Source organism: Bos javanicus, chromosome 8, assembly GCF_032452875.1.
Source record: "Bos javanicus breed banteng chromosome 8, ARS-OSU_banteng_1.0, whole genome shotgun sequence".
Classification (NCBI taxonomy): Eukaryota; Metazoa; Chordata; class Mammalia; order Artiodactyla; family Bovidae; genus Bos; species Bos javanicus.
In genome coordinates this window covers 65,624,089-65,645,559 of record NC_083875.1, presented here as the reverse complement: position 1 = coordinate 65,645,559, position 21,471 = coordinate 65,624,089, and the positions used below count along the sequence as shown (strand labels likewise).

At 38.8% G+C, this 21,471-nt stretch overlaps 1 protein-coding gene across 4 annotated transcripts in view; it reads right to left on the bottom strand.

Annotated features, from left to right (window-relative positions):
• The window catches only part of INVS (inversin), a 135,646-nt gene that overhangs the window by 109,480 nt on the left and 4,695 nt on the right, over positions 1-21,471 (bottom strand). For 3 of the 4 annotated variants that reach the window (XM_061425811.1, XM_061425812.1, XM_061425814.1), the window contains exon 3: positions 4,842-5,008. In XM_061425811.1, coding sequence (XP_061281795.1) covers positions 4,842-5,008 — 167 coding nt within the window. Of the gene's footprint in view, positions 1-4,841; positions 5,009-21,471 lie in introns of those variants that run through there. The other variant, XM_061425813.1, reaches the window with a different exon arrangement.

Genomic DNA, 21,471 nt, shown 5'->3' with positions numbered 1-21,471 from the left:
ATGAATATCAATGTTACATAAGTAGCACTTTTGAGTTCACAGATAACAGAATTAAGACAGACAATACTTGAAAAGAATATTTGGTATCCAAAATATCAGAGAACTTCACTAAACAAAGGCATGTGAAGTTTAAGAGGGCTCAGTATTGACAGTACTTATTTATAGCAGACATATTATTCATTTTTTAATATTCTCTCTAGATGATGCTGTTAAAGTGCTACACTTAATATGCCAGCAAATTTGGAAAACTCAGCAGTGGCCACAGGACTGGAAAAGGTCAGTTTTCATTCCAATCCCAAAGAAAGGCAATGCCAAAGAATGTTAAAACTACCATACAATTGCCATCATTTTACATGCTAGTACAGTAGTGCTCAAAATTCTCCAAGGTAGGCTTCAAACAATACGTGAACTGAGAGCTCCCAGATGTTCAAGACAGACTTAGAAAAGGCAAAGGAACCAGAGATCAAATTGCCAACACTTGCTGGATCATAGAAAAAGTAAGAGAATTCCAGAAAAATATCTACTTCTGCTTCACTGACTATGCTAAAGCCTTTGACTGTGTGGAATACAACAAACTGTGGAACATTCTTAAAAAGATGGGGATACCAGACCACCTGACCTGCCTCCTGAGAAACCTATATGCAGGTCAAGAAGCAACAGTTAGAACCAGACATGGAACAAGGGACTGGTTCCAAATTGGGAAAGGAGTACATCAAGGCTGTATATTGTCACCCTGCTTATTTAACTTCTATGCAGAGTACATCATGCGAAATGCCGGGCTGGAGGAAGCACAAGCTGGAATCAAGACTGCCGGGAGAAATATCAATAACCTCAGATATGTAAATGACACCATCCTAATGTCACAAAGCAAAGAGGAAATGAAGAGTCTCTTGATGAAAGTGAAAGAGGAAAGTGAAAAAACTGGCTTAAAACTCAACATTCAAAAAACTAAGATCATGGCAACTGGTCCCATGACTTCATGGCAAATAGATGGGGAAACAATGGAAACAATGACCAACTTTCTTTTCTTGGACTCCAAAATCACCGGAGATGGTGACTGCAGCCATGAAATTAAAAGACGCCTGCTCCTTGGAAGAAAAGCTATGACCAACCCACACAGCATATTAAAAAGCAGAGACATTTCTTTGCCCACGAAGGTCTATATAGTCAAAACTATGGTTTTTCCAGTAGTCGTGTTTGGATGTGAGAGTTGGATCATAAAGAAGGCTGAGCATCGAAGAATTGATGCTTTTGAACTGTGGTGTTGGAGAAGACTCTTGAGAGTCCCTTGAACTGCAAGATCAAACCAGCCAATCCTAAAGGAAATAAGTCCTGAATATTCATTGGAAGGACTGATGCTGAAGCTGAAGCTCCAATACTTTGGCCACCTGATGCAAAGAGCTGATTCGTTAGAAAAGACCCTCAAGCTGGGAAAGATTGAAGACAGGAGGAGAAGGGGATGACAGAGGATGAGATGATTGGATGGTATCACTGACTCGATGGACAAGAGTTTGAGCAAGCTCTGGGAGTTGGTGAAGGATAGGGAAGCCTGGAGTGCTGCAGTCCATGGGGTTGCAAAGAATCAGACACGACTGAGCAACTGAACAACTACTAGGTATATAAACATGATACAGAGCAGATACTTGGCAACTACTTATTGAATGAACATTTCTACTTCCACGGTATATCTCCTGGATCCAACTCTTCCTCTCTCTTGGCCTGAACTATAATAGCTTTTATGTACCTCCATTCTTATCCTTTTCCAAAGTAGCTGCTAATGACTTGCGAGGAATTTGTACTCAGGTTTTCAGGGTTTGCTTTTCAAGTTCCATCTACTGCTAACACTAAAGTCCACTTGGGTTTTTCCATCTTTCTAAGAATCCTGCTTCCTGCTAGGGTTGCATTCTTTTACATTCCAATTTGGAAAATGCCTTAAAGGAAAAGCCAGGATGAATGTGGAGCTAATTTTATAAGCTTCCCTTCTCCGAATGATCCTGCCTGTGCTGACTGTTTCCAGTGTCTTCAAACAATATATCTATTAAGTTTTCAGATGTTTTTGGCAGATGAGCTGTTCAAAAATAGGGGTTCATGGTGAGAACTTATGCTTAGTCACGAAAGTCTCTGGTTGGTAGCTCTTTACTATGATTTCTTTTTTTATATTTTTAAATATTTCTTTTTTATGTATCTTCAAATATTCCATCAAATATTCCATCTGGTTACTTTATACTGTGTTTTTAATGTTTTTGATAGAAACTTGTTTATTGTTTCTGCTGACTCTCCTTGACGGTATATTGCTTCCTTATGTGTTTGGTGATTTTTCACTGTGAGATCATATTTGGTTTATTTTAATATATATGGGCAGGAGGAGAAGGGGATGACAGAGTATGAGATGGTTGGATAGCATCACTGACTCAACGGACATGAGTTTGAGTAAACTCCAGGAGTTGGTGATAGACAGGGAGGCCTGGCATGCTGCAGTCTATGGGGTTGCAAAGAGTTGGACACGACTGAGTAACTGAACTGAGCTGAATACATATGGGAAGTTTAAGGTGAAGCTATTTTCTCTAAAGAGAATTTGTGTCTGTGTCTGCTGAAAGGTAGGTTGGGCTACAGACCTGGGACATCTCCAACCACTTTTGAAAATTATTTCTAGATCCTCCACCATCTTATTCCTGCTTGAACTATACTATCTCTGATTCTAAATAATGGTGCTTTTGCATGACACACAAAACCAAACACAATACCCAGGTTTGATGTGGGCAGAGTATTAAAGAATGATTATCACCCTTGTTCTGGAAATTCTACTAATACCAGTATAACTTAACTAGTATTCTGCTAATACTAGTATAACTTAAAGATGTATTATGGCTTTTGGCAAACACACAAAAACACACAGCAACACAGAGACAGGGGAAATGCATAATTATCAGATAGCTGCGAGACCGTGAAAGTTGTTATTTATAAAATCAGTTATGTAAACCGTGACATGTAAATCATAGTTCTATTTATTCTTTGACACTAAAGAAATCACTACCAAAAAAATAAAGGAGAAACAAAAAGCAAATGGAAACAATGTGCTGCATCTCACTGAGAGACTTAACAATTCACAGGACTGGGTGTGCCCTCCCCTTTCAACTTTCTTCACATTATACCTCTACAAAAATGTCATATGATTGGATCATCAACTTAACTTTTTCTCGCATGATCCATTTAATGTGCAATTAGTTTCCCCTAACTTACATTTTTGAAGTTAAGTTTTAAACCTAAATGAATCACAATGAAAAAAAAAATCTGAAGTGTATTAAATTCTTAATACTGGGGCTATTCCCAATCTGAAATGTTTACTTTTTTATGATAACAAGTTAAATAGAGTTACCCTTCCTGACTGAATACTTTTAACAGCTGACAAGCTTAGGTGAAAGGTTATAGATACCTCAGCAGTAGTTAAAAGAGAGATTGAAAATGAGGGAGAATTCTTTTAAATTACTGTAATGAAAAGCAAATTCAAGAGCAATAACTTTGGAAATAACCTGACAGACCCAATTGATAAGAGCATATAACTAGCATATTCAGAAGTACATCTTAATGTCAATCTTTTTTTATGCTTTCAACTAATGAAAAGGTATTTTTCTAACCCCTCAATTAATCAGCTATATCTGGTTCACATTTTTTAATGGGAAATAACTAATAGTTTCTCCTGGATCTAACTAATTTTCATTGCTTTTTGTTCCAAAAATACGTATCTAAAATAACAAAGAGAAAAATACCAGGCACCAGAAATACATTTCATAGACCAAAATTTCATGGTGAGAAAAACTGTTTTCAGGTAAATAAAATCTTCAAATAAGTTTAGAAGCTTCCCATTTAAAAAAATTTTTGATATGCTTAATCCTAAAAAAACTGAGCTCTTAACAAGCCTTTAAAAATTTGAAATAATTTATACTAGCAATATAGTTTTAGATTTTAAAAAAATTGAAAATACATTTCAGAAAATAAATTTCTTTTATGCTTCTAACGCCACATATTTTACAAGACTACAGCTTTTTATTGTAAAAGTAACACTAAGGAAAACACTTTAAACAATGAGAAGTACTAAATTCATATATAGTCCCATTATTTCAATCCAAACACTACTGACAATTATTATTTTTTGGCTGTGCTTCATGTGTATGGCTTCTGGGATCTTAGTTTCTGCTGCTGCTGCTAAGTCGCTTCAGTCGTCTTCGACTCTGTGCGACCCCATACACGGCAGCCCACCAGGCTCCGCAGTCCCTGGGATTCTCCAGGCAAGAACTGGAGTGGGTTGCCATTTCCTTCTCCAAAGCATGAAAGTGAAAAGTGAAAGTGAAGTTGCTCAGTTGTGTCCGACTCCTAGCAACTCCATGGACTGCAGCTAGTTCCTGACCAAGGATCAAACCCATGCTGCCTGAAATGGAGGTTCAGAGTCCCAGCCACTGAACCTCCAGGAAATTCCCAAACCCAGCCACTACTGACAATTTAGTGTGTGGTAGTTTTCTTTCTTTCTTTGCCTTTTCCAATGCATAAACTGACTTGTAATATAGTTTACTATAGTCCAATCATACTATCCATATAATTTTATTTCCTTTTCCCCAGCTTAATCTTAGATAAGAAAATAAACTTCATTGCTTGAAGAACTTGAATAAGTGATGGTTATCTGTGCTTACTCTCTGCAGTTTAAAGACTGCATTTTTTGAGAAAACATATGAAAATAAAGTTATAAACCTGAGATTTCTTTACTATCTGTCCATTGCACAGTTCCACTAATCAATTTAAACATACCACAAAGACGGTTTACTCTTCACAGTAATTTGACTTCTCACCTTTTGAGCTGCAAGATGGAGGGCAGTTCTCTGGCTATGGTCAGTTTTATTAACATCTGCTCCTGCCTTCAGCAGAGTATCTGCACAATCCAGTCTGTCAGCCAACACACAATACATAAGTGGTGTTCTCCCAAATTGATCTTCTTTGTCTTTAAGGGCAGAGTTCCCTGTGAGGATAAGAAACAAATAGTGATATTTGATAATTATTTTTGTTATCACTAATATAACTAGGAACTATATTTACTAGCTGTTTCTCATCAAGTACTCGGGTAAATGCATTAAATATACTACCTCAGTTTTACTCACCCTATGAGAGGAATAGTCATAGTCATAGTCATAAGTTGCTCAGTCGTGTCCAACTCTTTGCGACCCCATGGACTGTAACCTACCAGGCTCCTCCGTCCATGGCATTTTCCAGGCAAGAATACTGGAGTGGGTTACCATTTCCTTCTCCAGGAGATCTTCCCAACCCAGGGACTGAACCCCCATACCTATATTACAGGAAATTGAGACTCAGAGAAGTTGGGTAACTTTTTCACCTTACACTGAAAGTAGATGGTGAAGCTAAAATTCAAACTGAGTGTTGACTTTAAGCAGTATGTTCTTAACTACTATGTTATACTAAATTAACATTTTGAGATATGAGGTTATTTTTTTCCTCCCTTACTCTTTGTCAAAAACAAAAAAATTTAATGTAGACCATACACTAGGCATTGTGGTATGTTTCTGAGAACTACAAAAATGAGTCATGATTGACTTCCTATTCTAGACAATAAGGAACAAGCACATAATTCCATGATCCTCCTGCTAATTAAAACTAAACACTCCAGGAAAAGTAAATGAAAGGTGGTGAAAGGAAGGCAAATTGGTTAGAGAACAATGCAACTCCAGGAACAATCTGGTGTTGAGTTCTCAAATTTGGAGGTTTTTTGCCTCCTATATATAGAGACAGCCTGGGTGCTAAAGTAGCCAGAACACCAGAAACACCAAGAGGCACCTTCACAAAATTCCTCAAGAAGCCTGTTCTCTCCAGTCAAAACATCAGGACAACAGTAGCTCAGCAGCACTGAAATCTTTTGACTAACTTCTTCTATTCAAAGCACATATGACACAAACTGTACCTCTTTTCCTTTCCATCTGATACTGCAGAGACTGTGGGGAAGGAGCCCTCTGAAGCATTATGCCCTGAATCAGGCAAAGGAGAGCAATGAGGTATTACCTTATCTGTTCTCAACTAGACAGTGGAGAAAAGAAAGGAGGAAGCTAGAGAAAGCAATTCTTTATATCAGTGCATAATGGATAACTTTTAGCAGACCATGTATGGAACTGACCAAAGTTAAAATAGAAAAAACTTTGAGAATTGAACTCTTAGTAGAATACTGCCCGGGTTCTAAATTGGCCAGGGTATTACAAAAGTGGGGCAGACCAGACAATAACTTGCAAGAGCTTTGAAAAAGTTTGACATTTGAACCACAGTCCACAAAATTGGAACAAAATGTTCATTCTAACCTAAACAGATTATCAGTTTACTAAAACAGGAGATTTAAATAGGATCCAGTCATTACCATAATACACCAAATGTTCAAGATATAATCCAAAATTACTAGACAAACCAAACATCAGGAAAATATTAAATAAGATAATAAACAGGCACCAAAATTGTGATGGAACAGATATCAGAATTAGCTGACAAAGATTTTAAAGCAATTGTCATAAAAAGTCTGATAAGCAACTATGAATGCTCTTGAAGCAAATGGAAAAATCCAAAGCCTCAGCAATAAGAGTAAACATAAAGATGAACTCGGCGGGACTTCTCTGGAGATCCAGTGGTTAAGAAGCCATGTGCTAATGCAGGGGACACAGGTTCAACCCCTGGTCCAGGAAAATCCCACAGGCTGTGGGGCAACTAAGCTCGTGCACCACTAGGCCCACACTCTGGAGCCAGCACGCTGCAACTACCAGAGCCCGTGTGCCATGGAGCCTACGCTGTGCAACAGGAAAAGCCACTGTAGTAAGAAGCCTGTGCACCACAGCTAGAGAAAACCTACATGCAGCAACAAAGATCCAGTGCAGTCAAAAAAACAAAAGAAATTTTAAAAATTTAAAAAGTGATGAATCCAATGAAAATATCATAATAATAACATTTTTAAAATAAGTAAAAAACCAAATAACCAAAATAAAAACCACATTAAATAGGCACAATACCAGAATGGAAATGACAAAAGAAAGAATCACAGAACTTAATGACAGAGCAACAGAAATTATTCAGTCTGAACAACTGATAGAAAAGATAAAAAGAGAAAGAATCAACAGAGTCTCGGGGCTCTGTGGGACAATAACAAAGTTTCTACCATTCATATCATCAGAGCCCCAGAAAGAGAGGAAAAAGAGAGGCTAAAAACATATTTGAAGGAATAATGACTAGAAATGGCCCAAATCTAGTGAAAGACACAGACCTACAAATTTAAATAGTTGAGCAAAGCTCAACAAAATAAACCCAAAGAAATCCATACTGAGTCAGTCAAAATCAAATTTCTGAAGACTAAATTGAAATTATAGCGTATTTCTCATAAGAAACTATGGAAGCCAGAGGTAATGGCACAACATTTTGCAAGTGTTGAGGGGGAGGAAAAAGAACTGTCAACCCAGAATTCTACATCAAGTGCTTGCTTAGACCGGGAGTGAAAAGAAAGAGAAGTGTTTGAGGATAGCTAAAGGATTTAGCAGTTATAGGGGGTACAATGAAATTGTTCTAAAATCAATTGTTGTGATGTTTGTACAATACAACTCTGTGAATATGAAAAAAACTATTGAATTGCACATTTTAAATTGGTATGTATGCTGATACGGTGGATCTCAATACTTTCCACTACATACACATTAAAATGAAATGTCAAAAACATTCAAGAAATGTAGAGGAAGACAGGAATGGGAAAAAAAGAGGAATGAAAAACAGAAAACAATGCATAATAAGTTGGAAACATTAATGATTATATTATAGGTAAATGGGGCTTGCCTAGTGATGCAGCAATAAAGAATCTGCCTGCTATGCAGGAGATGCAGGTTCAATCCCTGGATTGGGAAAATCCCCTGGAGGAGGAAATAGTATTCTTGCTGGAGACATCCCATGGACAGAGGAGCCTGGCAGGCTACAGTCCATAGCATTGCAAAGAGTTGGACATGACTAAGTGACTGAACACATATACATTCATATAGGTAAATGGTATAAGCACACCAGTAAAAAGATTTTTTAAAAAAAGAGAGAGGACTTAACTACATGCTTGTGGGTTATCTATTTTATATATAGTACTGTGTATATTTTAATCCCAAACTCCTAATTTATCCCTCCCTGATCAACTGGTTTTTGATAAAGGTGTAAAGGCAAACCAATAGATAATTTTTTAAACAAATGGTACTAAAAATATTGGACATCCACATATAAAAACAAAACAAACAAAAAAAAACCTACACTTTTTACCATATACAAAATTATCTAAAAATCAGTAATAAATGTAAACGTAAAATCGCTATAAATAGGTAAACCTTAGTTCAGTCGCTCAGTCGTGTCTGACTCTTTGCGACCCCATGAATCGCAGCACGCCAGGCCTCCCTGTCCATCACCAACTCCCAGAGTTCCCTCAGACTCACATCCATCGAGTCAGTGATGCTATCCAGCCATCTCATCCTCTGTTGTCCCTTTCTCCTCCTGCCCCCAAACCCTCCCAGCATCAGAGTCTTTTCCAATGAGTCAACTCTTCGCATGAGGTGGCCAAAGTACTGGAGTTTCAGCTTTAGCATCATTCCTTCCAAAGAAATCCCAGGGCTGATCTCCATCAGAATGGACTGTTTGGATCTCCTTGCAGTCCAAGGGACTCTCAAGAGTCTTCTCCAACACCACAGTTCAAAACATTCAATTCTTTGGCACTTAGCCTTCTTCACAGTCCAACTCTCACATCCATACGTGACCACAGGAAAAACCATAGCCTTGACTAGACAGACATTTGTTGGCAAAGTAATGTCTCTGCTTTTCAATATGCTATCTAGGTTGGTCATAACTTTCCTTCCAAGGAGTAAGCGTCTTTTAATCTCATGGCTGCAGTCACCATCTGTAGTGATTTTGGAGCCCAAAAAATAAAATTTGACACTGTTTCCACTGTGTCCCCATCTATTTCCCATGAAGTGATGGGACCGGACGCCATGATCTTCGTTTTCTGAATGTTGGGCTTTAAGCCAACTTTTTCACTCTCCACTTTCACTTTCATCAAGAGGCTTTTTAGTTCCTCTTCACTTTCTGCCATAACTGTGGTGTCATCTGTATATCTGAGGTTATTGATATTTCTCCCGGCAATCTTGATTCCAGCTTGTGCTTCTGTGCAAAAAAGATTTTCACGACCCAGGTAATCACAACTGTGTGATCACTGACCTAGAGCCAGACATCCTGGAATGTGAAGTCAAGTGGGCCTTAGAACGCATCACTGTGAACAAAGCTAGTGGAGGTGATGGAATTCCAGTTGAGCTCTTTCAAATCCTGAAAGATGATGCTATTAAAGTGCTTCACTCAATATGCCAGCAAATTTGGAAAACTCAGCAGTGGTCACAGGACTGGAAAAGGTCAGTTTTCATTCCAATCCCAAAGAAAGGCAATGCCAAAGAATGCTCAAACTACCGCACAATTGCATTAATCTCGCATGCTAGTAAAGTAATGCTCAAAATTCTCCAAGCCAGGCTTCAGCAATATGTGAACCGTGAACTTCCTGATGTTCAAGCTGGTTTTAGAAAAGGCAGGGGAACCAGAGATCAAATTGCCAACATCCACTGGATCATGGAAAAAGCAAGAGAGTTCCAGAAAAACATCTATTTCTGCTTTATTGACTATGCCAAAGCCTCTGACTGTGTGGATCACAATAAACTGTGGAAAATTCTGAAAGAGATGGGAATACCAGACCACCTGACCTGCCTCTTGAGAAATCTGTATGCAGGTCAGGAAGCAACAGTTAGAACTGGACATGGAACAACAGACTGGTTCCAAATAGGAAAAGGAGTATGTCAAGGCTGTATACTGTCACCCTGCTTATTTAACTTATATATACAGAGAGTAGGAGATGGCAATGGCAAGCCACTCCAATACTCTTGCCTGGAAAGTCCCATGGATGGGGGAGCCTGGTGGGCTGCAGTCCATGGGGTCGCTGAAGGTCGGACATGACTGAGCGACTTCACTTTCACTTTTCACTTTCACACAATGGAGAAGGAAATGGCAACCCACACCAGTGTTCTTGCCTGAAGAATCCCAGGGACGGCAGAGCCTGGTGGGCTGCTGTCTATGGGGTTGCGCAGAGTCAGACACGACTGAGGCAACTTAGCAGCATGCAGACAGTAAACCTTTTAGAAGCAAACAAAGGTAAAAGATCTCTGCAACCTTGAGTTAGGTGAAAATTTCTTAGAGATGATACCAAAGAATAGTCCTTTACAAAATCGATAGATTGAATTTCATCCAAACTTAAACTTCTATTTGAAAGACACTGTTAAGAAAATAAAAACACAAGTCACAAAAAGTTGGAGAAAATATTTGTAAAACACATATCTGATAAAGCCTTCGATATATCCAGAATAAAGAACTCTTACGTGTGAATAATAAAGCCGATAATGAAATTATAATATGGCCAAACGGTCTGAATAGACATTTCACCAATTAAGCATATTAAAAGACACTCAAAATCATTAATACACAGGAAAGTAACACATTCAAACCACAATGTGATACCACTACACATCTATTAGAAAGGCTAAACGAAAACCAAAATAAATCTGTCAATAGCAAATTCTTGGTGAGGATGTGGAAAAACTAGAACTCAGATTTTGCTGGTGGGATTGGTATCATAAACGTTACAGCCACTATGGAAAACTGTTTGCCAGTTTCATAGTAAGTTAAATATACACTTACTACATGGCCCAATAATTTCATCGAGTGTTTAGTACACAGGAGAAATAAAAGCATGAAGGCTTATGTTCACATAAAAACCTACATATGGATGTTTATGAAAGCTTCATTTATTAGTACTAAATACTGGAAACATCTCAATTGTCCTTCAACTGGAAAATGACAAAAGAAATTGAAGTACATCTATACAAAAGAATACTGCTCAGCAATAAAAAGGAATGAAGTACTAATCTACTCAATAACATGGAAAAATCTCAAATGTATTATGCTAAGTTAAAGAACACAGTCTCAAAGGGTACATATTGTATGATTCATTTACATGGGTTTCTAGAGAAGGTAAAACTATGGGACAGAAGACAGATCAGTGGTATCCAGGGGCAGCCAGGGGCTGAGATGTGGGGAGAGATTGATGATGAAGGGACATGGGAAAATCTGGGGCGTGATGGACCTGTTCTACATCTTGACTGTGGTGGTAATTGCAGGACCACATGTTTGCTAAAATTAAGTAACTACAGACTGAAAAAGTGTAAAATTGACTGTATTTACTGTATTAAAACTCCATAAACTTTACTTTAAAACAACAAAAAAAGATACCATAACACTTGAAGTGAAAAACATTTACTTTCGTCACAAATGATCAGATATCCACGTACTGGCTGAGCATAATCTTATATGAATTGAGCATGAGGGAAGGCAGTTATTTTTAAGGTGTTTTAGCATGAACTGCTAACGGAGGAAGAAAATTGACCACACAAAATATTTGCTTTGGGGAAATACAATGCTAAAATAAGAAAGAGAACATGTCATGCTTTGGTCTGAGTTATTTTTGCCTGAAAGTAATGCTCAAAATTCTCCAAGCCAGGCTTCAGCAATATGTGAACCGTGAACTTCCTGATGTTCAAGCTGGTTTTAGAAAAGGCAGAGGAACCAGAGATCAAATTGCCAACATCTGCTGGATCATGGAAAAAGCAAGAGAGTTCCAGAAAAACATCTATTTCTGCTTTATTGACTATGCCAAAGCCTTTGACTGTGTGGATCACAAGAAACTGTGGGAAATTCTGAAAGAGATGGGAATACCAGACCACCTGATCTGCCTCTTGAGAGATTTGTATGCAGGTCAGGAAGCAACAGTTAGAACTGGACATGGAACAACAGACTGGTTCCAAATAGGAAAAGGAGTACGTCAAGGCTGTATATCGTCACCCTGCTTATTTAACTTCTATGCAGAGTACATCATGAGAAATGTTTGACTGGATGAAGCACAAGCTGGAATCAAGATTGCCGGGAGAAATATCAATAACCTCAGATGTGCAGATGACACCACAGTTATGGCAGAAAGTGAAGAGGAACTAAAAAGCCTCTTGATGAAAGTGAAAGTGGAGAGTGAAAAAGTTGGCTTAAAGCTCAACATTCAGAAAACGAAGATCATGGCATCCGGTCCCATCACTTCATGGGAAATAGATGGGGACACAGTGGAAACAGTGTCAGACTTTATTTTTGGGGCTCCAAAATCACTGCAGATGGTGACTGCAGCCATGAAATTAAAAGACGCTTACTCCTTGGAAGGAAAGTTATGACCAACCTAGATAGCATATTGAAAAGCAGAGACATTACTTTGCCAACAAAGGTTCGTCTAGTCAAGGCTGTGGTTTTTCCTGTGGTCATGTATGGATGTGAGAGTTGGACTGTGAAGAAGGCTGAGAGCCAAAGAATTGAATGTTTTGAACTGTGGTGTTGGAGAAGACTCTTGAGAGTCCCTTGGACTGCAAGGAGATCCAACCATTCCATCCTAAAGGAGATCAGCCCTGGGATTTCTTTGTAAGGAATGATGCTAAAACTGAAACTCCAGTACTTTGGCCACCTCATGCGAAGAGTTGACTCATTGGAAAAGAATCTGATGCTGGGAGGGATTGGGGGCAGGAGGAGAAGGGGGCGACAGAGGATGAGATGGCTGGATGGCATCACTGACTCGATGGACGTGAGTCTGAGTGAACTCCGGGAGTTGGTGATGGACAGGGAGGCCTGGCGTGCTGCGATTCATGGGGTCGCAAAGAGTCGGACACAACTGAGCGACTGAACTGAACTGAACTGAAGCTGTTTTAGCTCTAATTATTTCAATATATATTTGAATCTTGGATGTATTGGGACCCAGAAGTACTTCATACCTTTTCCAATAACTCATTTTGCTGATCCATGTTTCCACGTATGCTGCTAATAAAGCAAGAAAGGTAACTGCTCTTGAAATTTCAAAGAGCCTTACAAAATACTCGTCTTCCCTGGTGGTACAGATAGTAAAGCGTCTGCCTACAATGCGGGACACCTGGGTTGGAGACCTGGGTCAGGAAGATCCCCTGAAGAAGGAAATGGCAACTCACTCCAGTACTCTTGCTTGGAAAATCCCATGGACGGAGAAGCCTGATAGGCTACAGACCACGGGGTCGCAAAGAGTCAGACACGACTGAGTGACTTCACTTCACTCACTACAAAATACTCAGGTCATGTACACTAACTTCTGGAAGTGAAGTGTAAGTCATTCAGTCATGTCTGACTCTTTGCGATCCCATGGACTATAGTCCATGGACTTCTCCAGGCCAAGATGCTGGAGTGGGGATTTTCCCAACTCAGGGATCGAACCCAGGTCTCCCACACTGCAGGCAGATTCTTTATCAGCTGAGCCACCAGGGAAGCCCAACTCCTGGAAGAGGCAGGTTTTTGTTCTGTTTCAGAATCTTGGTTTTGAAGATGGAGGTAAGTTTTGAATTCGACTCAACATATCTGATAATAGAAACCCCTATGCATAAGTCTTCTGAGTGGTCACTCAGTGCTAGGTATTATTCTCTATACAAAGACCTCCAATATCTAATCCAGAAGATTCCAGAGATTCTATCACTGCATTTATAGATATGGACTCATTTAAACCCAAATTCATTAACAGAACTGAAATGTATTACAGGTAGAGCATGTTCCTTTTATCATTTGAGTTCTTCTAGAGTGAAAAATGACACAGAGAATCAGTTCAGTTCAGTTACTCAGTCGTGTCTGACTCTTTGTGACCCCATGGACTGCAGCACGCCAGGCCTCCCTGTCCATCACCAACTCCGGAGCTTACTCAAACTCATGTTCATCGAGTCGGTGATGCCATCCAACCATCTTATCCTCTGTTGTCCCTTTCTCCTCCTGCCTTCAATCTTTCCCAGCATCAGGGTCTTTTCAAATGAGTCAGTTCTTCACATCAGGTGCCCAAAGTACTGGAGTTTCAGCTTCAGCATCAGTACTTCCAATGAATATTCAGGACTGACCTCCTTTAGGATGGACTGGTTGGATCTCCTTGCAGTCCAAGGGACTCTCAAGAGTCTTCTCCAACACCACAGTTTAAAAGCACCAATTCTTTGGTGCTCAGCTTTCTATATAGTCCAACTCTCACATCCATACATGACTACTGGAAAAAATGCTAGACTCTAGCTTATTGTATTTCATAATTGACAGACACTCTCAATCCGCATCTTATTTGTTAGTATTAAGCAAAGACAGTAGTACTTACTGTTAGCAAGATAATGCTAATTCATGTAATAATTTCCTCCTAGAGTAGCATCCTTCCTCAGAAGTTTGAATAAGGGAGAGGATTCAGGACTGGTGGTCATAAGAATGAACGTGAGAAATGGAGGCAATCAGCACACATTGGGGTAATCCTGACTGACTAGATTTCTCGGGGCCAAAGTGGAGTCAGAACCACAGGGTCAACAGGTCACTCTGCATCCCAGGGCAGCCGCTTCACTCTTAGAAAGTTGGCTGTAAGATACAGGGGAACTTCAAGGCTTCTCTTCAACCCATGACATACTTTGGTTTTGTGTCATTGATAGTTATACTTTCCAATAGGGAAGATTTAATTTGGTTGTGTCACCACTATCCAATATGCTGTGCCTATAAGGAACATTTCTGCATCTGAGGCAGCTGAAAGCATGCATCCCTTAGTATGACTAGAAAAAGCAGCCCTTAGCCTCCTCACCTGGGTTCTGTTTTGGGTTGCTTTAAGGGGATAGTGGCTCTATGGCTAGTTTCCAAGTGGTGAGCAGCCCATTAGGTTCTGAGCTTCCTGCTAAATGAGAGTAGCTGAGAAAGGCCTGTTCTTTTATTTAGCTACCCTACTCCTTTCCTTCATTTCCTTGGTTACAACATTCAGCTAATACCTGTCCAGTCTCCACCACAGCTTCTTCTGATGAACAAATGAGATGATTCATTGTTTGGAAGTGTTTGGTAACTGTGACATGTTGTACAAATGAAGGGCTTATGATGTAAACTAGTATTCAATGGCAACCCACTCCAGTACTCTTGCCTGGAAAATCCCATGGACGGGGAGCCTGGTGGACTGCCACCTACGGGGTCGCATAGAGTCGGACACGACTGAAGCGACTTAGCAGCAGCAGTATTCACTGGACAGCAGTTACTTAAATTTGCATTCCTATCAGGGACAGCTAATATAGGATGCAGCTGGCTAGTGTGCTGTGTTGTTTTAATTATTCTGGCAACTGTGGAGGTAGCCTCTAATCCACCACCAACTGTGGCTGGCATTCTGCATGTGCTCAGTCTATACACAGTTCAGGAAGCTGAGCTGGAACATGACTGGAAACCCACTGCTCTGCTGCAGTCGGTTATTTTAAGGTTAGCTGAAACAGGAGAGTCTCTGTACAGACTGGTACGTGCAGAAGCCAGAGCTCCAACTCCAGCGTTTAGAGGCAATGCCTGTTACATGCAGTGAAGTTGTGCCACTCTACACAATAGCTATGGTGTCATACCATCCCACACAAGTGAATTCAGCATTCCCTATAGATATCTTATTTGCTTGTTCTAAAATGTCACCTTTGTGTGGCATCAAAGATGCATTTATCTCCTTTCACCTGCTTTTTACTTCATATCTTTCAGATTGTCACAATCTTGGGAAGACATTTGTGGTGATTTAAAAACTATCTGCTTATTTTTATAGAAGCCACATGGGAACAATGGAAAGAAGATAGGATCCATAATCCAATGACTTGGTTTGAGTTTCAACTGTGTAGTTATTAGCTATGCAACTAAACTGCTTAACTGCTGAGTGTCCTGATATAAAATGAGAATAACAACATGGGAGGGACATATATTTTGAGGGCACCTGAGATTTTACAAAATATTTTTACATATTATCTCATTATCATTGTTGAGCTATCTTAAAATATTATTTACACTCATCGCTATTTTCAAATTATCATAGTTGCTACATCTGCCACTAGATCTTGCTATTTATTTGGTTAAAAAATGAATGTAAGTATATTGCTACATCATAATTTTAAAATACTTTGATAAATGTATTTTGATACAGCTGATTTTCTTTGGATTCTTATTAAGTAATATTTAAGGTCTTAAAATACATGTTTCTGAGAAGGGGGTTCACAAAGTTCACCAGATTGCCAAAAGAGCTCATGGCACAAAAATGTTCAGAAAAGTCCAAACTAGATAACCAAGAATTTCATGAGTCAAGGTTTAGAACTCAGCAACTTTCTTGTCTTCCTCTTATGTTTGTCTTTCTCTACGTACTCATACACAAGAATGTGCGTGTATAGGTACATATATCTACCTACACATGGAGGCCCTATAGTTTAGTATTTAAAAGCGTGGACTTTACAATCAGTCTTGCAGGCTTCAATCTCAGTTCTGTTCTTTATTAGACAAGTTACTTAATCTCTCCACATCTCCGTATCCTGACCTATAAAATGAGGGAAGTAAGAGTACCCCAAACTCTTCGTGGTGTTTTGTTATTAAATGAGTTCACATGTTACAAACCATTTAAGACGGTGCTTATATAACATAACTTTATGAATGTTGGCTAATTGTATTATCATTATTAGTATAGATGCATATGCCTGTAAGTATATTTGTAAACATATACATGTGTAGGCTTCCCTGGTGACTTGTACGGTAAAGAATCTGCCTGCAGTGTAGGAGACACAGGTTTGATCCCTGAGTTGGGAAGATCCCCTGGAGAAGGGAATGGTTATCCACTCCAGTATTCTTGCCTGGAGAATCCTATGGACAGAGGAGCCTGGCAGGCTACAGTCCATGGGGTCACAAAGAGTCAGACATGACTGAGCAACTAACATTTTCACTTTCATATATGTAAACAACCATTTATAAAACCTTTAATGACCATAACATTTAAAGTCAGGGTAAAGGAAAAAGTAACCTGAAATAATGTCACTGCTCTATGACTTATGAGGCTCCCTGCCACACCTAACTACTGTGTTGGGAGATGTTACAAACAAAGAGAAACAACGATTCAGAGAGATTTATGTAAGTTCAGAGCATGGACAGGTCAACAAAAGTTATAGTAGAATCAGAAGTGGTGCTGCCTGGCTACCTTACCACTGCAAATACCCCAAACACTTTTAGCAACGATGCCAGGATCCATCATTACACACAGTGAATATTTACAAATTATTTTGTTTGGTTTTTACAAAGAAAGAAGGATTATTCTTTGTTAGCATTTAGAGATTTTTCTTTTTGAGACATTTCTGAAACTACACAAGATTTGATCATTTTACTGTAAGTCCAACCTGATATAACAAGTTTCTATCTATTGTCTGCCATGTGTGATGCTAGATATTTTACATTCCTTATCTAATTTAACTGTCCCACAGGCACAGTATTATAATCTATAGTTTACAGATGAGGAAAGAGGCTCAAAAGGTTAAGTGGTTTAAGCCAAGGTAATATAATTAATAAATAACAAAGCCAGGGCCGTGGTGGGTCAGTGGCTAAGACTCCATGTTTCCAATGCAGGGGGTCTGGGTTCCATCCTTGGTCAAGGAACTAGATCCCACATGCTGCGATGAGAATTGGGCAACTGAAAGACCCCACATGCCTCAACAAAGAGCAAAGTCCTGCAGCTGCAACTAAGACCCGGTACAGCCAAATAAATAGATTACTTAATTTAAAAAAAAAGACAAGGCCAGAATTAAAATCTCAGGTTTATCTGTCTCTAAAATCTGTATCCTTTTTACTATATTACACTATACAGTATTACAATGAATCAACTAAAATATATTACCCACAATACCTCTGGTATTCAATTAAATTATTTGAGCTTAATGTTAACAGAAAAATCTACACATCTATAAATGATAGTCATAGCATGAAAGGTTTTTACTATGTATGTTTGTTTCTAGGGCCCAGTACTGAGTCCTGATTCATCTGAATCTAGGACGTAATAAGCTATGTTAAAACATTAATCCACTGTATTAGGTTAAACACTAAGAATTGCAACTAAAATGATGTCTCATTCAGGAAAAGCCTCTTCACTCCTCCTCCAGGACAATGGGCAGCACAGAAAGTGTTCGATTTAATTAGCTGTGTATGTAGAAAGAGATGCTCATCTGTTTCCATGGAGTCAAACACATCACGACACACTTCTCCATGGAAACAGAGAAGGGAAAACAGAAAATGCTAAAGTGAATGAATTCATCGAGCAGTTGGTGAGCAAAGATTGAAGGAAAAAAATAATTCATCTGTAGTACTATGTTACTAGTTTACAAAAGAGAAACAGCATGTAATTAAGAGATCATCATTCATGCTACATAAAAGAACATATAAGATACACTGAAATTTAAGATGTATCTTAATACTAAAAAATAACATATTATTTGGTGGGAATATACAAATGTTAGGAAATACCACAGAGCAAAGGTATTACTGTCTTTGAATAGAAGACAAAAATGGCAGAATTCTTAAAAGGTGAACAATATTACAGCTCGAAGTGAGTAATGAGTAAGGGATTCCTTAGACAACACAATAAAATACATAGAACTAACTTATAAATACATTTATCAGTTCTGTATTTGTTTCATATCATGACTGCTTCTTTGTTTTTAAGGAATTTTTTCCTTTGGAGATATAAAATTATAGAAATATTTCAAGTTTTATTAGGTAACACATTAATTTGTATGATTGAGCCTATTTAAGTATTTTTAATTTACAACATACTGCACGCTTTGTTCCCCTTGATAATTATATTTCATGTTAAAATAATGAAAGAGTTACAAAATATGTTTTCTTGAGGAGTTCTGACTTAAAAACTTTTTTCCAATGAAATTTAGCCCTAACTTGTCTCTTAATTCAATTTAACTCAATTCAGATTTAATCTCAGCCCTCTAAATGATTATAGACTTATTGGGAAGAAAGATACTTAAAACAATGATAATAATTTTCATTCACTTCTTCAACAAGCATTTCTCATATGCCTACTATGTGCCAAGCACTGTGCTGGATTTTGTATGTATAACTATGACTTTAATAGACCTAGTCTATACTCATGGAGGCTATTAAATTAGAGAGGAGAGAGACATTAAAATAGTCAAACATACACATACACAGTTATGACCTGAGATAAATTCTATGAAAGAAAACTGAAGAGTTCCAAGAGAGGACACAGTGAACAGACTTCACTGAGATTCAATGGGCAGAGCAGGCTTTTATGAAGAAGTGACCTCAGTGATGAGATCTGAAGGATGAGTAAAGGTCAGCCAGACAGAGAATGAGGAGAATAGTATTTTAGGCAAAAGCTTTGAGATGGAAAAGGGCTTACAGATTTAAGAAATGAAAATAAAGCAGGTTTTTCTAGGAAGAGAGTGGTGAAATGTGAGGTTGGAGAGAGAAAGAGGTATAGTTTCAAAATTTTGTTCCAAATACAATGGGAAGCAATTCAAGTGTTTTGAGCTCGAAAGTGATATAACTGAATATACAATTTTTAGTACAAGTAAACATGGAACATTTAGGAGAAAAGTCCAAAAAAGGCAAAACTAAACTATAGAGTGTAAGACATATGACTAGGTGGCAAAACTACAATATAATTATCACATAAACGTCAAGACACCATATTATGCCAAGAGGGAAGGAAGAATGAACTGGGGCTTCTGGATGAACAATGTCCTGTTCCCTGACCTAATGTTGACTACATGCACTTCTGCTTCATATTTATTCATTAAATTGAACATTTAAGTTCTATGGACTTCTCTATACATATATTTCAAAATAAGAAAGTATATTTTCTTTTCTTTCAGTAAAATATAGACGGAGATAAAGATGTGGGGATAAAGAGTGCAGATGGCTCAAGAAGCTTGGTTTTGGTGACAGAGGTTGATAATTGTCCCCATACCACTCTCTCATTCTTTCTTTCTGGGAACTGAGCACCCTGAGCTTTAGCTAGAGGTGATGCCATTCAGGGAGAGAAAAGTTTTTTTAGGCTCTTTGTCCTAGGCGTGGCTCTAACTCCACCCACTTCCAGGATGACAAATTGCTACCTTGCACACTCTCTTTTCCCCTTCCTGCTGGCCGGGCTCTGACAACAGCGAAAGAATCTGCCTTTGACCCAAAGATGGAAGCCACATGTTGAGAATGGCAAAGTAAAGCCCTAGCAACATCCCTGGATGATTTTGTAAAGCAGAGATGTCTCTCCACCCTAGACTGCCCACTTACCTTTGTTCTATTATGAGAATGAAATATACCTCTATCTTATTTAGGTCACTGTTAAAGCAGTTTAGCCCATGTACTCATTGATTTACACAAAGGAGGGCTGACAAATATGGCAATACCTAGAGGGGGATACCTAGAAGGAGCAGAGAAGGGGTTTTTAAATAATGGAGCTAACAGAGCATGTTTATCTTCAATGTTGATAAAAGAATTTAGAATACAGGAAAAGGTTGATGATGTAGTAATCTGAGGTTAAAAAAATGAAACAAGATCCCTGAGAAGACAGGACGTAGGGAGAAACTATCTTTGACAGAAAGGGATATTTGCTCTGTTTTAGCAGGAAGAGATGGAGAAGGAAATGGCAACCCACTCCAGTATTCTTGCCTGGAGAATCCCAGGGATGGGGGAGCCTGGTGGGCTGCCGTCTATGGGGTCGCACAGAGTCGGACATGACTGAAGTGACTTAGCAGCAGCAGCAGCAGGAATAAAGAAGAAGATAGGTGAAGCTGTAGGCTGACATAGTTATTGGGCTGAAAGTTGGGAGAGTTCCTATTTAGTGTTTTCACTTTCAGTAAGAAGCATAAAGCATTAGCTAAGAAAGGGAGGGAGGGAGATATGGCAGTAGTCAGAGTTTCAGTAGAGGAAAAAGGTACGGGACAGTCATATGGAGAAATGTAATATGATGAGCAGAGAGTCTTGAGTGCCTTTCTGAAGTGGGGAGGCATGAATTTAAGGTGTTACCAATCTTCCAGACAGGTTAAATTGTTCAGGGCTTGACAGAAGTAGATGGATTAGGTCCATCCAAAGTTGGGATTGCAACAGCCAGGTGTCACAGGTGAGAAGAAAAGGGAGTTCTTCCAAGAGAAGGATTTTCATTATAGACTGTGGAATCAGGGCTGAATAGAAAGGAAAGTAAAAACAGAATAATGACAGTCAAAAGTGGAAAAGATAATGGATTGGAGGACTCCATGACACTGAAAACTATCATTCTAATTAGTAAATGGGCTGGAACTAAGAGTTTTAGTTGAATGGTGGGTGTCTGAGTGAAAGAGTCAGAGGTGGTAGAAGATGTCAAATTCGAAGAGTAACTGAATGTAGATAGCTGAGGTGAAGTGAGGATCACATCTCTGACAGAGAAGAGAAATCTTTACAGAGAATGTGCTAAGAGAACTTTGTCCTTGAAGATGAGTTGGAGTT